Source organism: Ammospiza caudacuta, chromosome 35 (assembly GCF_027887145.1).
Source record: "Ammospiza caudacuta isolate bAmmCau1 chromosome 35, bAmmCau1.pri, whole genome shotgun sequence".
Taxonomy (NCBI): Eukaryota; Metazoa; Chordata; class Aves; order Passeriformes; family Passerellidae; genus Ammospiza; species Ammospiza caudacuta.
Window position 1 is genome coordinate 1,160,446 of NC_080627.1, and position 21,946 is coordinate 1,182,391.

At 53.9% G+C, this 21,946-nt stretch overlaps 2 protein-coding genes across 2 annotated transcripts in view; one reads left to right on the forward strand and one right to left on the reverse strand.

The window, feature by feature from the left end:
• The window catches only part of LOC131570466 (zinc finger protein 850-like), a 748,589-nt gene that overhangs the window by 416,521 nt on the left and 310,122 nt on the right, over positions 1 to 21,946 (forward strand). The gene's annotated exons all lie outside the window — the stretch shown is intronic.
• LOC131570530 (transforming growth factor beta-1 proprotein-like) overlaps positions 1,729 to 21,946 on the reverse strand; it is a 24,613-nt gene continuing 4,395 nt past the window's right edge. The window contains 8 exon segments of the mRNA XM_058822898.1: positions 1,729 to 2,005; positions 6,856 to 6,903; positions 6,905 to 7,010; positions 8,348 to 8,498; positions 12,138 to 12,227; positions 15,673 to 15,790; positions 17,690 to 17,808; positions 17,811 to 17,882. Of these exon segments, the coding sequence (XP_058678881.1) occupies positions 1,847 to 2,005; positions 6,856 to 6,903; positions 6,905 to 7,010; positions 8,348 to 8,498; positions 12,138 to 12,227; positions 15,673 to 15,790; positions 17,690 to 17,808; positions 17,811 to 17,882 (863 nt within the window). The 3' untranslated portion in view covers positions 1,729 to 1,846.

Genomic DNA, 21,946 nt, shown 5'->3' on the forward strand with positions numbered 1-21,946 from the left:
TTGGGATTTTCAGGATTTGGGATTTTCTGATTTGGGGTTTGGGATTTTCAGGATCTGGGATTTTCAGGATTTGGGATTTTCGGATTTGGGGTTTGGGGTTTTTGGGGTTTGGGATTTTCAGGATCTGGGATTTTCAGGATTTGGGGGTTTTGTGTTTGGGATTTTCAGGATTTGGGGTTTTTGGGGTTTGGGATTTTTGGGGGATTTGGGGTTTTTGGGGTTTGGGATTTGGGGCTGTTTGGGATTTGGGGTTTGGGGTTTTTGAGGTTTTGGATTTTCAGGATTTGGGGTTTTGTGGATTTGGGGTTTGGGATTTTTGGGGTTCGGGGTTTTTGGGGCTGTTTGGGATTTTCAGGATTTGGGGTTTTTTGGATTTGGGGTTGTTGGGTTTGGGATTTTTGGGGTTTGGGATTTGGGGTTTTTGGGGTCTGGGATTTTTGTGTTTGGGGTTTTTGAGGTTTGGGATTTTCGGGCTGTTTGGAATTTTTGGCGTTTGGGATTTTGGGGCTGTTTGGGATATTCAGGATTTGGGGTTTTGTGGATTTGGGGTTTGGGGGGTTTGGGATTTTTGGGTTTGGGATTTTTAGGATTTGAGGCTTTGGGAATTTGGGATTTTGGGCATTTTGGGGTTTGGGGTTTTGGGCTGTTTGGGGATTTGGGGTTTTGGGGTTTGGGATTTTCAGGATTTGGGGTTTGGGATTTGGGGTTTGGGATTTTTGGGGGGTGGATTTTGGGGTGGATTTGGGGGATTTTAGGGGTGAATTTGGGGAAGATTTTGGGGTTTTTTGGGTTGGGATTTTGGGGGAGATTTTGGGAATTTTGGGTTTTTTTGAGGTGGATTTTGGGGAAGATTTTGGGGGTTTTTAGGGGGGATTTTGGGGTTTTTTGGGGTGGAATTTTGGGGATTTTGGGGTTTTTGGGGGGATTTTGGGGAAGATTTAGGGGGGATTTTGGGGATTTTTGTGAAGAGTTTTTGGAGGCTCTTGGAGCTTTTTGTGGTGGATTTTTGGGCATTTTTGGAGGCAAAAACCTGCAAAAAAATTAGAAATTAAATAAAATTTATTGGCCCAACAAAGCCAGGAACTTCTCAGGGTAAATGTGAAAATTTTGGGGGGTGGGGGTGGGGATTTTTTGGGATGGATTTTGGGGATTTTTGGGGTATTTTGGGGATTTTTGGGGTCAATTTTGGGGTGGCTTTTTGGGGAGATTGGGGGATCTTGGGAGTGGATTTTGGGTTTATTTTGGGGGAATTTGGGATTTATTTTGGGGGATTTTTGAGGGGGGATTTGGGGGGATTTTGGGGGGGATTTGGGGCTTTTTTGGAGGATATTTGAAGACAAAAATCACCAAAAAATTAGAAATTAAATAAAATTTATTGGTCCAACAAAGCCGGGAACTTCTTGGGGTAAATGTGGAAATTTTTAGGGGTGTGGTGGGGATTTTTTGGGGTGGATTTGGGGAGTTTTGGGGTGGAATTTGGGGTGTTGTGGGGTATTTTGGGGTGGATTTTTGGGATGATTTTGGAGTGGATGTTTGGGGTTTATTTTAGGGATTATTTTTGGGTAGACTTTGGGGGGATTTTTAAAGGGATTTGGGGTTTATTTTGGGGGGATTTTTAGGGGGATTTGGGGTTTATTTGGGGGGATTTTCGAGGGGGGATTTGGGGGATTTTTCAGTGGATTTGGGGCTTTTTTTGCAGGATATTTGAAGACAAAAATCACCAAAAAATTAGAAATTAAATAAAATTTATTGGTCCAACAAAGCCGGGAACTTCTTGGGGTAAATGTAGACATTTTTAGGGGTGTGACGGGGATTTTTTTGGGGTGGGTTTTGGGCGGTTTTGGGGTCAGCTGCACTTGCAGGCGCTGACCACCATCCCCGAGAGCTGCTCCACGCGCGCCTTGCGCCCCACGTAGTAAACGATGGGCAGCGGCTCCAGGCTCTGCGGGACGCAGCACGGCGCGGCCGAGGCGCCGGGGTTGTGCAGGTTGTACAGGGCCAGCACCTGGGCAGGGAGAAATGGGGAATTTGGGGGGAAAATGGAACCAAAATGCAGCAAAATGGACCCAAAATTCAGCCAGAATAGACTGGAAAAGAGCCTCGGAAATGCAGCTGAGATATGGCCAAAATATCTGAAAAATATGTCCCAAAATTGCCCCAAAATGACCCAAAATACACCCAAAAATACACCCAAAATACAGCACAAAATAACCCCAAATACACCAAAGTACCAGCAAAATACACCTCAAAATGCCTTCAAAATAGACCAAAAATTTCTGCAAAATACAGCCTAAAATACACCACAAAATAAGCCCAAAATACACTCCAAAATACTCCCAAAATCCATCCTAAAATTACCCCAAAATGAGCTGAAATTCGCTGCAAAATGGACCCAAAATATCTCCAAAATATCCTCAAAAATGGACCTAAAATGGACCCAAAATCCCCCAAAAATGGACCCAAAATGGACCCAAAATCCCCCAAAAATGGACCCAAAATGGACCCAAATTATCCCCAAAATGGACCCAAAATGCCCCAAACCCCCTGTGCTGTGCAGGTTGTACAGGGCCAGCACCTGGGCAGGGAGAAATGGGGAATTTGGGGGGAAAATGGAACCAAAATGCAGCAAAATGGACCCAGAATTCAGCCAGAATAGACTGGAAAAGAGCCTCGGAAATGCAGCTGAGATATGGCCAAAATATCTGAAAAATATGTCCCAAAATTGCCCCAAAATGACCCAAAATACACCCAAAAATACACCCAAAATACAGCACAAAATAACCCCAAATACACCAAAGTACCAGCAAAATACACCTCAAAATGCCTTCAAAATAGACCAAAAATTTCTGCAAAATACAGCCTAAAATACACCACAAAATAAGCCCAAAATACTCCCAAAATCCATCCTAAAATTACCCCAAAATGAGTCTGAAATTCGCTGCAAAATGGACCCAAAATATCTCCAAAATATCCTCAAAAATGGACCCAAAATGGACCCAAAATATCCCCAAAAATGGACCCAGAGTAACCCAAAAATGGACCCCAAAAAGTCCCAAAATGGACCCAAAATATCCCCAAAAAGCATCCAAAAATGGCCCTAAAATGGCCCAAAAATGGACCTAAAAATGGTCCCAACATTGTCCCCAAAATGCATCAAAAATGCCCCAAAATTGGATCCAAAACTGGGCCCAAAATGGCCCCAAAATGCTCCAAAAAAGGACCCAAAATAATCCCAAAATATCCCCAGAATTGACCCAAAAATGGCCCCAAAATGCTCCAAAAATGAACCAAAAATGTCCAAAAAATTGACCCAAAATGCCCCAAAATGGACATAAAAATGGACTCAAAATGTCCCAAAATGGACCCAAAAAAGGACCCAAAATAAGTCACAAAAATGGACCCAAAATGCCCCAAAATGGACCCAAAAAACGTCCCAAAAATGGACCCAAAATGCCACAAAATGGACACAAAAATGGACTCAAAATGTCCCAAAATTGACACAAAATACCCCCGAAATTGATTCAAAAAATGTCCCAAAATGGACCAAAAAATTGACTCAAAAATGGATCCAAAACTGGACCCAAAATGGACCCAAAATGCTCCCAAAATGGACCCAAAATGCCCCAAAATGGACACCAAAAATGTTCCAAAAATGGACCCAAAATGGACACAAAAAAGTCCCAAAATGGACCCAAAATGCCTCAAAAATTGACCCAAAAATGGTCCCAAAATGGACCCAAAATGCCCCAAAAATTGACCCAATATGGTCCCAAAATATCCCCAAAATTGGCCCCAAAATGCTCCAAAAATGGACCCAAAAAGGACCCAAAATAATCCCAAAATATCCCCAGAATTGACCCAAAAATGGCCCCAAAATGCTCCAAAAATGAACCAAAAATGTCCAAAAAATTGACCCAAAATGGACATAAAAATGGACTCAAAATGTCCCAAAATGGATCCAAAATGCCCCAAAATGCCCCAAAAATGGACCCAAAATGCCCCAAAAATGGACCCAAAAAGGACACAAAAATGGACTCAAAAATGGATCCAAAACTGGACCCAAAATGCCCCAAAAATGTCTCAAAAATGGGCACAAAATGCTCCCAAAATGGACCCAAAATATGTCCCAAAAATGGACCCAAAAAGTGCCTCAAAATAACCTCAAAATGCCCCAAAAATTGTCCCAAAATAACCTCAAAATGCCGCAAAAATTGACCCAAAATAACCTCAAAATGCCCCAAAAAAACCTCAAAATGCCCCAAAAAGTGCCCCAAAATAACCTCAAAATGCCCCAAAAGTTGACCCAAAATGCCCCAAAAATGGACCCAAAATGGACTCAAAAAAGGATCCAAAACTGGACCCAAAATGCCCCGAAAATGTCTCAAAAATGGGCACAAAATGCCCCAAAATTGCCCCAAAATAACCTCAAAATGCCCCAAAATTGCCCCAAGCTGCCCCAAATGCCCCTCAGGACCCACAGATGCCCCTCAAGACCTTCTGGGACCCCCCGAGGGCCCCCACAAATCCTCATTTATCACCCTGGGACCCCCAAAATCCTCCCCAGACCCCCCTCAAACCCACCCAGGACCCCCCAAATCCCTCTCAGGACACACAGACGCCCTTCCAGGAGCCCCGGGGACCCCCCAAACACCCCCAAATCCCACCCAGGACCCCCCCAAATCCCCCCTCAGCACCCACGGGTGCCCCTCTAGGACCCCCAGGAATCCCCCAAACGCCCCCAAATCCCACCCAAACACCCCCAAATCCCACCCAAATCCCACCCAAATCCCACCCAAATCCCACCCAAACACCCCCAGGACCCCCAAATCCCACCCAAACACCCCCAAACATCCCCAAATCCCACCCAAACACCCCCAAATCCCACCCAAACACCCCCAAATCCCACCCAAACCCACCCAAATCCCACTCAAATCCCACCCAAACACCCCCAAATCCCACCCAAACACCCCCAAACACCCCCAAATCCCACCCAAACACCCCCAAATCCCACCCAAACACCCCCAAATCCCACCCAAACACCCCCAAATCCCACCCAAACCCACCCAAATCCCACTCAAATCCCACCCAAACACCCCCAAATCCCACCCAAACACCCCCAAATCCCACCCATATCCCACCCAAACACCCCAAAACCCCTCCCAGGACCCTCTGGGACCCCCTCAAATCCCCTCCAGGATGCTCTGGGACCCCCCCAAGACACTGCAAGGACCCCCTCACTCAAATCCCGATTTATCACCCTGGGACCCCCCAAAATCCTCCCCAGGACCGCCTGGGACCCCCCAAAATCCTCCCAAAATCCCCCAAAACCCCTCCAGAACTCCCTGAAATCCCCCCAAATCCTCCCTAAACCCCCCAAATCCCACCCAAACACCCCCAGGACCCCCAAATCCCACCCAATCACCCCAAATCCCACCCAAACACCCCCAAACACCCCAAAATCCCCCCCAAACACCCCCAAACACCCCAAATCCCACCCAAACACCCCAAAACCCCTCCCAGGACCCTCTGGGACCCCCAAGGACCCCCTCAAATCCCCTCCAGGATGCTCTGGGACCCCCCAAAGTCCCTTCAAATCCCCCGAAACCCTTCCAGGATCCCCCAAATCCCACCCAAACCTCTCAAATCCCACCCAAACACCCCCAAATCCCACCCAAACCCACCCAAATCCCACCCAAACACCCCCAAACACCCCCAAATCCCACCCAAATCCCACCCAAACCCCCCAAATCCCACCCAAACACCCCCAAGTCCCACCCAAATCCCACCCAAATCCCACCCAAATCCCACCCAAACACCCCCAAACACCCCCAAATCCCACCCAAATCCCACCCAAACCCACCCAAATCCCACCCAAATACCCCCAAAACCCCTCCCAGGACCCTCTGGGACCCCCAACGACCCCCTCAAATCCCCTCCAGGACTCTCTGGGACCCCCAAGGACCCCCCAAAATCCTCCCAAAACCCCTCCAGAACTCCCTCAAATCCCCCCAGATCCTCCCCAAACCCCCCCGTTATTCACTCGGGGAGGGCTGGGGACCCTCAGGGACCCCCCCAGACCCCTGTGGGACCCCCCAAATCCCACCCAAACACCCCCAAACACCCCCAAATCCCACCCAAACACCCCCAAACGCCCCCAAATCCCACCCAAACACCCCAAATCCCACCCAAACCCACCCAAATCCCACTCAAATCCCACCCAAACACCCCCAAACACCCCCAAATCCCACCCAAACCCCCCAAATCTCACTCATATCCCAACCAAACACCCCCAAATCCCACCCAAACACCCCCAAACATCCCCAAATCCCACCCAAATCCCACCCAAACACCCCAAAACCCCTCCCAGCACCCTCTGGGACCCCCAAGGACACCCCCAAATCCTCCCAAAATCCCCCAAAACCCCTCCAGAACTCCCTGAAATCCCCCCAGATCCTCCCCAAACCCCCCCGTTATTCACTCGGGGAGGGCTGGGGACCCTCAGGGACCCCCCCAGACCCCTGTGGGACCCCCCAAATGCCACCCAAACACCCCCAAACACCCCCAAATCCCACCCAAACCCACCCAAATCCCACTCAAATCCCACCCAAACACCCCAAATCCCACCCAAACACCCCCAAACACCCCCAAATCCCACCCAAACACCCCCAAAACCCCTCCCAGGACCCTCTGGGACCCCCAAGGACCCCCCCAAATCCTCCCAAAACCCCTCCAGAACTCCCTCAAATCCCCCCAAATCCCACCCAAACCCCTCCCAATCCCACCCAAACACCCCCAAACCCTACCCAGGACCCTCAGGGACCCCCCAGACCCCGGTGGGACCCCCCAAAAGCCCACCTTGGTGTGGTGGCTGTCGGCGCTCCAGATGTAGGAGCAGGGCCCCCCCGCAGAAGTTGGCCATGTAGCCCCGGGGCTCGTGGATCCACTTCCACTCCAGGTCCCGGCGGAAATCGATGTACAAGGGACGGACACAGCAGCTCTGCTCCTCGGGGCTGCCACGGTTGGGGGGTCCCAGGGTCACAAATGGGGGTTTGGGGGGGGTTTGGGGGGTCCCAGGGTCACAAATGGGGGTTTGGGAGGGATTTGGGGGGTCACAGGGTCAGAAATGGGGGTTTGGGGGGGCTCTCAGGGTGATAAATGGGGATTTGGGGGGTCCCAGGGTCAGAAATGGGGGTTTGGGGGGGGTTTGGGGGGTCCCAGGGTCACAAATGGGGGTTTGGGAGGGATTTGGGGGGTCACAGGGTCAGAAATGGGGGTTTGGGGGGGCTCTCAGGGTGATAAATGGGGATTTGGGGGGTCCCAGGGTCAGAAATGGGGGTTTGGGGGGAATTTGGGGGGTCACAGGGTCAGAAATGGGGGTTTGGGGGGAATTTGGGGGGTCACAGGGTCAGAAATGGGGGTTTGGGGGGAATTTGGGGGGTCCCAGGGTCACAAATGGGGGTTTGGGGGGGATTTGGGGGGTCCCAGGGAGTCCCCAGCTCTCCCTGAGTGAATAAGGGAAGGTTTGGGGAGGATTTGGGGGGGTCCCAGGGGTCAGAAATGGGGATTTGGGGGGATTTTGGGGGGTTTTGGGGGGATTTTGAGGGGATTTGGGGGGGTCCCAGGGGGTCCCAAGCTCTCCCCGAGTGAATAACGTGGATTTTGGGGAGGATTTTGGGGGGTTCCGAGAGGTTTGGGGAGGGTTTGGGGGGTCCCAGGGGGGTCCCAAGGTGTCCCCAGCTCTCCCTGAGGGAATAATGGGGGATTTGGGGGGGTCCTCAGGGTCCCGATTTTGGGGAAGGGTCCCCAGCGTCCCCAATGTCCCCCCAATGTCCCCCCAATGTCCCCAATGTCCCCTCAATGCCCCCAATGTCCCCAATGCCCCCAATGTCCCCTCAATGTCCCCAGGTGTCCCCAATGCCCCCAATCCCCCCAATGTGCCCCCAATGTCCCCCCAGTGTCCCCAATGCCCCCAATGTCCCCAATCCCCCCAGTGTCCCCCCAATGTCCCCCCAATGTCCCCCCAATGCCCCCAATGCCCCCAGTGTCCCCAATGTCCCCAATCCCCCCAATGTCCCCAATGTCCCCAATGTCCCCAATGTCCCCAGTGTCCCAGTGATGTCCCCAGTGTCCCCCCAATCCCCCCAGTGTCCCCAATGTCCCCAATCCCCCCAATGTCCCCCCAATGTCCCCCCAATGTCTCCCCAATGTGCCCAATGTCCCCAATGTCCCCAATGTCCCCAATCCCCCCAATGTCTCCCCAGTGTCCCCAATGTCCCCAGTGTCCCCAATGTCCCCAGTGTCCCAGGGGTGTCCCCAGTGTCCCAGGGGTGTCCCCAGTGTCCCCTACCCCCCGCAGTGCTGTCCCTGCAGCTCCCGCCGCTGTCGGTGCCCGTGCAGGGCCTGGGCGCGCTCGGGTGGCAGCGCCATGGCCAGGACGTGGGGGACGCGGCGGTGACGGCGCGCGATGCTCTGCATGTCCCCCCGCTCCTGCTCGAACCCTGCATGGGGACAGCAATGACATCATCATCACTGGGGACAGCAATGACATCATCATCACTGGGGACACCATTGGGGACATCACTGGGGACACGGCGGTGACGGCGCGCGATGCTCTGCGTGTCACCCCGCTCCTGCTCGGAACCCTGGGGACAGCAATGGGGACATTGGGGACACCATTGGGGACACCATTGGGGACATCATTGGGGACACGGCGGTGACGGCGCGCGATGCTCTGCGTGTCACCCCGCTCCTGCTCGAAACCTGCATGGGGACAGTAATGACATCATCATCATTGGGGACAGCAATGACATCATCATCACTGGGGACACCATTGGGGACATCACTGGGGACACAGCGGTGATGGCGCGCGATGCTCTGCGTGTCACCCCGCTCCTGCTCGAAACCTGCATGGGGACAGCAATGGGGACATTGGGGACACCATTGGGGACACCATTGGGGACATCATTGGGGACATCACTGGGGACGCGGCGGTGACGGCGCGCGATGCTCTGCGTGTCCCCACGCTCCTGCTCGAAACCTGGGGACAACAATGAGGACATTGGGGACACCATTGGGGACACCATTGGGGACATCATTGGGGACACCATTGGGGACACCATTGGGGACACCATTGGGGACATCACTGGGGATGTGGCAGTGACGGCGCGCGATGCTCTGCGTGTCCCCGCGCTCCTGTTCAAACCCTGGGGACAACAATGACATCATCATTGGGGACAACAATGACATCATCATCATTGGGCACACTGGGGACATTGGGGACATCACTGGGGACACAGCGGTGACGGCGCGCGATGCTCTGCATGTCCCCGCACTCCTGCTCGAAACCTGGGGACAGCAATGGGGACATTGGGGACACCATTGGGGACATTGGGGACATTGGGGACACGGCGGTGACGGCGCGCGATGCTCTGCGTGTCCCCACGCTCCTGCTCGAAACCTGGGGACAGCAATGGGGACATTGGGGACACCATTGGGGACACCATTGGGGACACCATTGGGGACATCACTGGGGACACCACTGGGGACACCATTGGGGACATCACTGGGGACGCGACGGTGACGGCGCGCGATGCTCTGCGTGTCACCCCGCTCCTGCTCGAACCCTGGGGACAACAATGAGGACATTGGGGACACCATTGGGGACATCATTGGGGACACGATTGGGGACATTGGGGACACCATTGGGGACATCACTGGGGACGCGGCGGTGACGGCGCGCGATGCTCTGCGTGTCACCCCGCTCCTGCTCGAACCCTGGGGACAACAATGAGGACATTGGGGACACCATTGGGGACATCATTGGGGACATTGGGGACACCATTGGGGACACCATTGGGGACATCATTGGGGACATTGGGGACACCACTGGGGACATCACTGGGGACATTGGGGATGTTGGTGACATCATTACTGGGGACATTGGGGACATTGGGGACACTGGGGACATCACTGGGAACATCGGGGACGTTGGGGACGTTGGTGACATCATCACTGGGGACATTGGGGACATTGGGGACATTGGGGACACTGGGGACACTGGGGACATTGGGGACATTGGGGACATTGGGGACATTGGGGACATTGGGGACATTGGGGACATTGGGGACACGGCTCGGCGCTGCTGCTCGAAACGCCGCCAAAATGACACAAAATAATAAAAACACCTTGAACAAAATCTCCTGAAATTCCCCCAAAACTCCCCCAAACATCCCCCAAAATCTCCCCCCACAAATCCCCCGAAATCCTTCAAAATCCCCAAATTCCTCCCAAAATCCCCCCAAAAACCCCAAATTCTCCCCCAAATCCACCAAAATCCGCCCAAATTCCTCCCAAAATCCCCCCAAAAACCCCAAATTCGTCCCAAAATCCCCCCAAAAACCCCAAATTCTCCCCCAAATCCCCCCAAATCCCCCCAAATTTCTTCACAATCCCCTCAAAATACCCAAATTCCTCCCAAAAATCCTCCAAAATCTTCCTAATTCCCCCCAAAATCCCCTCCAATTTTTCCCCAAATCCCCTATAAACTCCCCACAATTTCAAAATTCCCCAAAAATCTCCCCAAAATCCCCTCAAAATCCCAAAACCCCCCAAAATCCCCTTAATTCCCCCAAATCCTTCCAAATCCCCTCAAAATCACCCTCAAAATCCCCCAATAATTCCCAAAAATTTGCCCAAAATTCACCTAAATCCCCCCAAAATCCTCCCCAAGTTTTCCCCAAATTCCCCCAAAATCTTCCCCAAAATCCCCTCAAAATCCTCCCCAAATTCCTCAAAATCCCCTCAAAATCCCCAAATTCTTCCTAAAATTCCCAAAATTTCACCCAAATCCCTCCAAATCGCACCCAAATTCCCCCCAAAATTCCCCCCAATTTCTAAATTCTCCAAAAATCCCCCCAAATCTCCCCCAAAATCTCAAAATCCCCTCAATTCCCCCAAATCCCCCTCAAAAATCCCCCTCAGATTTTCCAAAAATCCCCACAAAATCCCTCAATAATTCCCAAAATTCGCCCAAAATTCACCTAAATCCCCCCAAAATCCTCCCCAAGTTTTCCCAAATCCCCCCAAAATCCCCAAAATCTTCCCCAAAATCCCCTCAAAGTCCTCCTAAGTTCCCCCAAAATCTTCCCCAAAATCCCCAAATTCCTCCCAAAATTCCCAAAATTTCCCCCAAATCCCCCCAAATCTCCCCCAAAAATCCCCCACAATTTCCAAATTCTCCAAAATCGCCCCCCCAAAATCCCCCCAAAATCTCAAAATCCCCTTAATCCCCCCAAATCCCCCTCAGATTTTCCAAAAATCCCTCAATAATTCCCAAAATTCGCCCAAAATTCACCTAAACCCCCCCAAAATCCCCCAGTAATTCCCAAAATTTACCCAAAATTCACCTAAATCCCCCCAAAATCCCTCAATAATTCCCAAAATTCGCCCAAAATTCACCTAAATCCCCCCAAAATCCCCCAGTAATTCCCAAAATTTACCCAAAATTCACCTAAATCCCCCCAAAATCCCCCAGTAATTCCCAAAAATTCACCCAAAATTCACCTAAATCCCCCCAAAATCCCCCAGTAATTCCCAAAATTTACCCAAAATTCACCTAAATCCCCCCAAAATCCCCCAGTAATTCCCAAAATTCACCCAAAATTCACCTAAACCCCCCCAAAATCCCCCAGTAATTCCCAAAAATTCACCCAAAATTCACCTAAATCCCCCCAAAATCCCCCAGTAATTCCCAAAATTCACCCAAAATTCACCTAAACCCCCCCAAAATCCCTCAATAATTCCCAAAATTCGCCCAAAATTCACCTAAATCCCCCCAAAATCCCCCAGTAATTCCCAAAATTCACCCAAAATTCACCTAAACCCCCCCAAAATCCCCCAGTAATTCCCAAAAATTCGCCCAAAATTCACCTAAATCCCCCCAAAATCCCCCAGTAATTCCCAAAATTTACCCAAAATTCACCTAAATCCCCCCAAAATCCTCCAGTAATTCCCAAATTTTACCCAAAATTCACCTAAATCCCCCCAAAATCCTCCCCAAAATCCCCCCAAGACCCCAAAATCCCCCAAATTTTCCCCAAAATCCCCCAAATTTTCCCCAAATTTCCAAATTTCGCCACCTTCGATGGAGATTTTCAGGGCGGGGGCGGCGCCGTCGGCCCCGGGCTCGCAGGGGCAGTGAGCGCTGAGCCGGAACAGCCCCACGGATTCTGGGGAGAATTTGGGGATTTTTGGGATTTTGGGGATTTTTGGGGATTTTTGGGGGGTTTTGGGATTTTTGGGGGGGTTTTGGAGGGAATTTTGTGGGGATTTAGGGAGGAATTTTGGGGATTTTGGGGGAATTTTTGGGGATTTTGTGGGGGGTTTAAGAGGATTTTGGGGAAATTTGGGGGGAGTTTTTGGATTTTGGGGGGGATTATTTGGGGGGTTTGGGGATTTTTGGGGGAATTTTTGGAGAAATTTGGGGGGTTTTGGGGGAAATTGTGGGGATTTTTAGGGGGATTTTTGGGGAGAATTTTGGGGATTTTGGGGGAATTTAAGAAGAATTGGGGGGATTTGGAGGGAATTTTGGGGGGAATTTTGGGGGGATTTGGGAGTTTTTAGGGGATTTTGGGGGGTTGGGATTTTTGGGTGAATTTTGGGAGGATTTTGAGGGAATTTTGGGGGGAATTTTGGGATTTCTGGTGGAATTTTGGGGGGATTTGAGGGGATTTGGAGGAATTCTTGGGAATTTTGTGGGGGGTTTAAGAGGATTTTCAGAGGGTTTTGGGGAAATTTTGGGGGGAATTTTTGGATTTTGGGGGGTTTTGGGATTTTTGGGGGAACTTTTGCAGAAATTTGGGGGGTTTTGGGGGAATTTTGGAGAAATTTGTGGGGATTTTTAGGGGAATTTGGGGGGATTTTTGGGGAGAATTTTGGGGATTTTGGGGGATTTAAGAAGAATTGGGGGGATTTGGAGGGAATTTTGGGGGGATTTGGGAGTTTTTAGGGATTTTGGGGGATTTGGGATTTTTGGGGGGGTTTTGGAGGGAATTTTGTGGGGATTTAGGGAGGAATTTTGGGGATTTTGGGGGAATTCTTGGGGATTTTGTGGGGGGTTTAAGAGGATTTTGGGGAAATTTGGGGGGAGTTTTTGGATTTTGGGGGGATTATTTGGGGGGTTTTGGGATTTTTGGGGGAATTTTTGGAGAAATTTGGGGGGTTTTGGGGGGATTTAGCGAGGTTTTGGGGGAAATTGTGGGGATTTTTAGGGGGATTTTTGGGGGGATTTTTGGGAGAATTTTGGGGATTTTGGGGGAATTTAAGAAGAATTGGGGGGATTTGGAGGGAATTTTGGGGGGAATTTTGGGGGGATTTGGGAGTTTTTAGGGGATTTTGGGGGATTTGGGGATATTTTGGGTGAATTTTGGGAGGATTTTGAGGGAATTTTGGGGGGAATTTGGGGGATTTCTGGTGGAATTTTGGGGATTTGGAGGAATTTTTGGGGATTTTGTGGGGGATTTAGGAGAATTTTCAGAGGATTTTGGGGTAATTTTGGGGATTTTGAGGGAATTTTTGGGGGGAATTTTTGGATTTTGGGGGGATTTTGGGGGGAATTTTTGGATTTTGGGGGGATTTTTGGGGGAATTAAGCAAGGTTTGGGGGGAATTTTGGGGGAATTCGTGGGGATTTTGTGGTAATTTGGGGATTTTTAGGCGAATTTGGGGGAATTTTGGGGGAGATTTTGGGGATTTTGGGGGAATTTAGGAAGATTTTGGGGGAATTTGGGGGGAGGTTTGGGGGGATTTTGGGGGGAATTTGGGGGGATTTGGGGGAATTTTGTAGGGAATTTGGGGGAATTTGGGATATTTGGGGGGGATTTTGGGCAAATTTTGGGAAGATTTTGAGGGAATTTTGGGGGGAATTTTGGAATTTCTTGTGGAATTTTGTGGGGATTTGGGGAAGAAATTCAGGGATTTTAGGGGATTTTGGGGGGATTTGCAAGATTGGGGGGATTTTGGCGGGAATTTAGGGAGGAGTTTGTGGGAATTTCGGGGAAAATTTTGAGGGTATATTGGGGGAATTTTGGAGGGGTTTTGGGGGAATATTGGAGGGAATTTGGAGAATTTTTGGGATTTTTAAGGGGGAATTTTGGGGGGATTTGGGGGGAAATTTCTGAGGACATTTTTGGGAATTTCGTGGGGGTTTGGGGGGGATTTCTGGGGAATTTTGAGGGGATGTTTGGGAATTATTGGGGGGATTTTAGAGGGATATTGGTGGGATTTTTGGGGGGATTTGGGGGTAATTTTGGAGGAATTTTTTTTTATTTTGGGAGGATTTGGGGGGGATTTGGGGGGGATTCAAGGAGGATTTAGGGGCGATTTGAAGGAATTTTGTAATTTTTGAGGGGATTTTGGGGCGATTTGAGGGATTTAGGGGGGATTTTGGAGGAAACTTTGGGAGGGTTTTGAGGGGATTTTGGTGGGAATTTTTGGGGGGATTTATGGTGAAATTTTGGCCGATTTCTCTGGAATTTTCTGGGAATTTTGCAGAATTTTCAGGATTTTTTGGGATTTTGGGGACAGGGGGACAATGGTGGCGGCGCTGTCCCTCAACAGAGCCGCACCCTCACGGTCGGATTTTCGGGGGGATTTCGCTGTATTTGGGTGAATTTTTGGCCGATTTTTGAGAAATTTTTGGGAATTTCTCAGAATTTTCTTGAATTCTGTGGAATTTTTAGAAATTTTGTGGAATTCTCAGGACTTTTTTGGGATTTGGGGACGCCGGGGACTCCACTGTCCCTCGTTGGAGCCGCATTCTCACAGTCAGATTTTTGGGGGAATTTTGTCGTATTTTTGTGAAATTTTGACCAATTTTTGCAGAATTTCCAGGAATTTTATGGAAATTTTAGGAATTTTGTGAAATTTTCAGGAATTTTTTTTTTATTTGGGGACCCTAGGGATATTGGGGACACCACTGTCCCTCACCGGAGCCGCGCTCTCGCAGGCGGATTTTTGGGGGGATTTTGTCGCATTTTTGTGAAATTTTGGCCGATTTTTGCAGAATTTTTTTGGAATTTTATGAAATTTTCGGGGAATTTTGGGAATTTTTTGGGATTCGGGGACAGGGGGACATTGGGGACGCCGCTGTCCCTCACCGGAGCCACACACACACGGTTGGATTTTTGGGGAGATTTTGTTGGTTTTGGGTGAAATTTTGGCCGATTTCTCAGGAATTTTCTGGGAATTTTGCAGAATTTTCAGGATTTTTTGGGATTCGGGGACAGGGGGACACTGGGGGACGCCGCTGTCCCTCACTGGGGCCACACTCATGCTGTCGGTTTTTTGAGGGGATTTCGTCGTATTCGGGCGCAATTTTGGGCGATTTTTGTGAAATTTCCATTAATTTTCACAGAATTTCCTGGGAATTTTGCAGAATTTTCAGGATTTTTTGGGATTCGGGGACAGGGGAACATTGGGGACGCCGCTGTCCCTCACTGGGGCCACACTCATGCTGTCGGTTTTTTGAGGGGATTTCGTCATTTTGGGCGATTTTTGTGAAATTTCCGTGAATTTTCACGGAATTTTCCGGGAATTTTGCAGAATTTTCAGGGTTTTTTGGGATTTTGGGGACAGGGGGACACTGGGGGACGTTGGGGACGCCGCCGTCGCTCACCGGAGCCGCGCAGCCACTGGTGCACGGTGTCGGTGACATCGAACCAGAGCCACTCGTCCTCGGCGGTGACGCGAACGGAGCGGCCGTGCAGGAAACGCCAGGAGGAGTTCCCGAAACCCTGGGGACAAAATGGGACATTGGGGACATTGGGGACATTGGGGGGACATTGGGGACATTGGGGACATTGGGGACATTGGGGGGACATTGGGGACATTGGGGGGATTGGGGGGATTGGGGGGATTGGGGGGATTGGGGGGACATTGGGGACATTGGGGGCATTGGGGGGACATTGGGGGGATTGGGGACATTGGGGACATTGGGGGCATTGGGGGGATTGGGGACATTGAGGGGATTGGGGACATTGGGGACATTGGGGGGGACATTGGGGACATTGGGGACATTGGGGGGATTGGGGGGATATGGGGACATTGGGGGCATTGAGGACATTGGGGACATTGGGGGGACATTGGGGGGATTGGGGACATTGAGGGCATTGGGGACATTGGGGGCATTGGGGACATTGGGGACACTGGGGACATTGGGGACATTGGGGGGACATTGGGGACATTGGGGACATTGGGGATATTGGGGGGACATTGGGGACATTGGGGACATTGGGGACACTGGGGACATTGGGGACATTGGGGACATTGGGGACATTGGGGACATTGGGGACATCCTCACTGCCCAGTGTCCCCAGTGTCCCCAAACACCCCAATCCCCTCAGTGTCCCCCAATGTCCCCATCAATGTCCCCAAATTGCCCCAATGTCCTCAAATGTGCCCAAAGCCCCAGTGTCCCCAATGCCCTCAATGTCCCCAATGTCCCAAAACACGCAATGTCCCCAATGTCCCACTGATGTCCCCAATCCCGCCAAACCGCCAACGTCCCAATGCCCCCAGTCCCCTCAGTGTCCCCATTGTCCCCAATGTCCCCTCAGGGTACCCAATCGCCCCAAATGTCCCCAGTGTCCCCAATGTCCCCAATGTCCCCGGTCACCTCCGTGTCCCACCTGGCAGATCTCCACTCTCTGCTCCAGCCCCAGTGTCCCCAAACGTCCCCAATGTCCCCAAAGCCCCCCAATCCCCCCAATGTCCCAAATCCCCCCAAATGTCTCCAATGTCCCCAATGTCCCCCCAGTGTCCCCAATGTCCCCAATGCCCCCAATCCCCCAATGTCCCAAATCCCCCCAATGTCCCCAATGTCCCCAATATCCCCAAATGTCCCCGATCTCCACAATGTCGCCAAATGTCCCAAAACTCCCCTCTGTCCCCAAGCCCTCAATGTGCCCAAATGTCCCAAATCCTCCGAATCCCCTCAGTGTCCCCAATCCCCCAATGTCCCCCCAATGTCCCCCCAATGTCCCCAGTCCCCCAATGTCCCCACGGTCCCCAACGTCCCCAATCCCCATAATGTCCCCAAATGTCCCCAATGTCCCCAAATCCCCGCTGTCCCACCTGGTAGAGCTCCATTGTCTGCTCCGCTCCCAGTGTCCCTGTCGCTGTCCCCAATGTCCCCAATGTGCCCCCAATGTCCCCTCAATGTCCCCAGTGTCCCAATACCCCCAATGTCCCCCCAATGTCCCCCTGTCCCACCTGGTAGAGCTCCACTCTCTGCTCCGCTCCCAGTGTCCCCTGTGCTGTCCCCAATGTCCCCAACGTCCTCTCAATGTCCCCAATGTCCCCAATGTCCCCAATGTCCCCAATGTCCCCCAATGTCCCCAATCCCCCCCAATGTCCCCAATGTCCCCAATGTCCCCCCAATGTCCCCAATCCCCCCAATGCCCCCAATGTCCCCAATGCCCCCAATGTCCCCCCAATGTCCCCAATCCCCCCAATGTCCCCAATGTCCCCAATGTCCCCAATGCCCCAATGTCCCCCCAATGTCCCCAATGTCCCCCCCAATGTCCCACTGTCCCACCTGGTAGAGCTCCACTCTCTGCTCCACTCCCAGTGTCCCTGTCGCTGTCCCCAATGTCCCCAATACCCCCAATGTCCCCAAATCCCCAATGTCCCACCTGGTAGAGCTCCACTCTCTGCTCCGCTCCCGGTGTCCCCTGTGCTGTCCCCGCTGTCCCCTGTCCCGTGCCCTGTCTGAGCATGCGCAGCTCGGCCCGGCTCAGCTCGGCCCGGCCCAGCCCGCCCGCACGCGCGAGGCGTTAAAGCGGAAATACAGGCTGTGGGGGGAGGGGCGCCAGCGCTCCGGGTCACCTGAGGGGACAGCGGGGACACCGTCAGGGGTTGGGGACATTGGGGGCATTGGGGGCATCGGGGACATTGGGGGCATTGGGGACATTGGGGATAATGGGGCATTGGGGGCATTGGGGACATTGGGGACATTGGGGGCATTGGGGACATTGGGGACATTGGGGACATTGGGGACATTGGGGACATTGGGGGGACATTGGAGGGATTGAGGGGACATTGGGGACATTGGGGACATTGGGGGGCATTGGGGGCACTGGGGACATTGGGGACATTGGGGGGACATTGGAGGGATTGAGGGGACATTGGGGACATCGTCAGGGATTGGGGACATTGGGGGGACATTATCCCCGTGTCCGGCTGTCCCCCAGTGTCCCCACCGTGTCCGGCTGTCCCCATGTCGGCTGTCCCCCAGTGTCCCCACCCATGTCCCCTGTGTCCCTGTGTCGTGTCCTCATGTCCTCGTGTCTCTCTGTCCCCGTGTGTCCCCCTGTCCTCACGTACCGGTGTCCCCCTCAGTGTCCCCATATTGTCACGTCCCTCTCAATGTCCCCAATGTCCCCAGCGCTCTCCATGGGGAACCGCAGCAGCTCCTCGGCACAGCGGCTCCTCGTGCTCCTGTCCCCCCACGTGTCCCCATATCTCCGTGTCCACCTGTCACCTCCAATGTCCCCACGTCCCTGCCATGTCCCCAATGTCCCCCATGTCCATCTGTCCCCCAGTGTCCCCAATGTCCCCAGTGTCAGTGTCCCCTACCGTCCCCGGGGCTCTCCATGGGGAACCGCAGCAGCTCCTCGGCACAGCGATCCTGCGGCTCCTCGTGCTGATGTTCCTCTGTGTGTCCCCAATACCCCAATGTCCCCCATGTCCATCTGTCCCCCCAGTGTCCCCAATGTCCATCTGTCCCCTGGTGTCCCCAATGTCCCCAATGTCCGTCTGTCCCCCTGGTGTCCCCAATGTCCCCAGGGCTCTCCATGGGGAACCGCAGCGGCTCCTCGGCACAGCGATCCTGCGGCTCCTCGTGCTCCTGTCCCCCCACGTGTCCCCATATCTCCGTGTCCATCTGTCACCTCCAATGTCCCCACGTCCCTGCCACGTCCCCAGTGTCCCCCATGTCCATCTGTCCCCCGGTGTCCCCAATGTCCCCAGTGTCCCCAGTGTCCCCCAGTGTCCCCAATGTCCCCAGCGCTCTCCATGGGGAACCGCAGCAGCTCCTCGGCACAGCGATCCTGCGGCTCCTCGTGCTGATGTTCCTCTGTGTGTCCCCAATACCCCAATGTCCCCCATGTCCATCTGTCCCCCCAGTGTCCCCAATGTCCCAATGTCCATCTGTCCCCCTGGTGTCCCCAATGCCCCCACTGTCCCCAATGTCCCCGGGGCTCTCCATGGGGAAGCGCAGCAGCTCCTCGGCACAGCGATCCTGCGGCTCCTCGGTGTTCCGGAGCCGGGTCTGTGTCCCCGTGTCCCCCAATGTCCCAATGTCCATCTGTCCCTCCCGATGTCCCCAGTGTCCCCAGTGTCCCTCACCGTCCCCGGGGCTCTCCATGGGGAAGCGCAGCAGCTCCTTGGCGTAGTAATCCTGGCTCTCCTGGCCCTCCTGGCTCTCCCGCTGCCGCGCCCCGCTGCCGCAGCAGCTCCCGGGTGCTGTTGTAGAGCGCCCGCACCTCCTCGGGCAGCGCGGGCGCCGGGCCGGGCTCGGCGGGCGGCGCCGGTAACCGGAGCTTGCTCAGGATCTGGCCCCGCACGGCCTCGATGCGCTTGAGCCGCGCCGCCTCCAGGTCCAGCGTGCGGCACGTGCCCAGGGCGCGGCACGGCACGGCCAGGAACGGGCACAGCAGCACGGACAGACAGACGGACAGGCGGAGGGACGGGCGGAGGGACGGCGGGAGGGGCGGCGGCATCCTGGGAGAGACTGGGTACCGGACACCGGGGTTAACCCTCGGGAGGGACCGGGATAAACCCTCGGGAGGGACCGGGATAAACCCTCGGGAGGGACCGGGGATAAACCCTCGGGAGGGACCGGGAGGGACCGGATAAACCTTCGGGATGGACAGGGATAAACTCCTGGGGATGGACCGGGATAAACCCTCGGGAGGGGACCGGGATAAACCCCTCGAGAGGGACCGGACGCCGGAAGGACCGGGATAAACCCTCGGGATGGACCAGGATAAACCCTCGGGATGGACCAGGATAAACCCTCGGGAGGGACCGGGAGGGACCGGGATAAACCCACGGGAGGGACCGGGAGGGACCGGGATAAACCTTCGGGATGGACAGGGATAAACTCCTGGGGATGGACCGGGATAAACTCTTGGGAGGGACCGGGATAAACCCTCGGGAGGGACCGGGATAAACCCTTGGGAGGGACCGGGATAAACTCCTGGGGATGGACCGGGATAAACCCTCGGGATGGACCGGGATAAACCCTCGGGATGGACCGGGATAAACCCTCGGGAGGGACCGGGATAAACCCCTGGGAGGGACCGGGATAAACCCTCGGGAGGGACCGGGATAAACCCTCGGGAGGGACCAGGATAAACTCCTGGGAGGGACCGGGATAAACCCCTCGAGAGGGACCGGACGCCGGAAGGACCGGGATAAACTCTCGGGAGGAAGCGGGATGAACCCTTGGGAGGGGCGGAACAGACCGGGACAGACTCCTCAGGAGGGACCGGGATAAATCCTCGGGAAGGATCGGGAGGGACCAGGATAAACCCCACAGGATGCACCGGGATAAACCCTCGGGATGGACCGGGATAAATCCTCGGGAGGGACCGGGATAAACCCTCGGGAGGGACCGGGATAAACCCTCGGGAGGGACCGGGATAAACCCTCGGGATGGACCGGGATAAACCCTCGGGAGGGACCGGGATAAACCCTCGGGATGGACCGGGATAAACCCCTGGGAGGGACCGGGATAAACCCTTGGGAGGGATCGTAATAGACCGGGACAAACCCTCGGCCGGATGTCCCGGGTTTATCCTCCCCCGGTTTGTCCCGGTTTATCTCCCTCGGTTTGTCCGGTTTGTCCCCCCCGGTTTATCCTGGTTTATCTCATTTTATCTCCCCCGCTTTGTCCCGCTTGTCCTCCCGGTTTATCCCGCTTATCCCGGGTGCTCCCGGTTTGTTCCCTACCGGTTCCGCTTTGTCCCGGGTGCTCCCGATCCTTCCCGCTTGTCCTGGTCGGTCCCGCTTTGTCCCGGGTGGTTCCGCTTTGTCCCGGGTGGTCCCGGTTTGTCCCTGGTCGGTCCCGCTTTGTCCCGGGTGGTTCCGCTTTGTCTCTGCGTTATCCCGGGTGGTCCCGGTTTGTCCCGGGTCTGTCCCCGCCGGGTGGTTCCCGCTTTGTCTCTGCGTTATCCCGGGTGGTCCCGGTCTGTCCCCGCTCCTTCCTGTTTGTCCCGGGTGGTCCCGGTTTGTCCCGGGTCGTCCCCGCCGGGTCCCGGTTTATCCCGGGTGGTCCCGCTTTGTCCTGGGTGGTCCCGGTTTGTTCCTGGTCAGTCCCCGCTTTGTCCCGGATGGTTCCGCTTTGTCCCGCTTTGTCCCGGGTGCTCCCGGTTTGCCCCTGGCCAATCCCGGTTTGTCCCGGGTGCTCCCGGTTTATCGTTTTTCCCCGATTTCGCCGCTTTTTGCCCGATTTTTGTCCCTTTTTGTCCCTTTTTTCCCGATTTCGCCGCTTTTTGGCCCCGGTTTCGCCGCGGGCCCCACCCAGGAAACGGCGCCGGGGGGGGGGGGGGGGAGAAGGGAAGGGGGGGGGGGAGGGGAAGGGAAACTGAGTCACGGCCCGGGGGGGGGGGGGGGGGGGTGGGGGGGGGGGGGGGGGGGGGGGGGAGGGGCGGCGAAACTTCCGCGTCTGGGACGGATCCGGGGGGGGGGGAGGGGCGGACCCCAAAATGGGGGAGGGGCCCCAAAATGTGGGGGAGGGGCAGCCCCACCCCCCCCCCCCCAAAAATGGGGGAGGGGTCTCAGGACCTCCCCCCAAAATTGTCCCCTCCCCCATCCAATTGTCACCTCCCCCCCTGCCCAAAAACGTCCCCACCCCCTCCCCAAAAAATTGTTGTGTCCCCAAATTG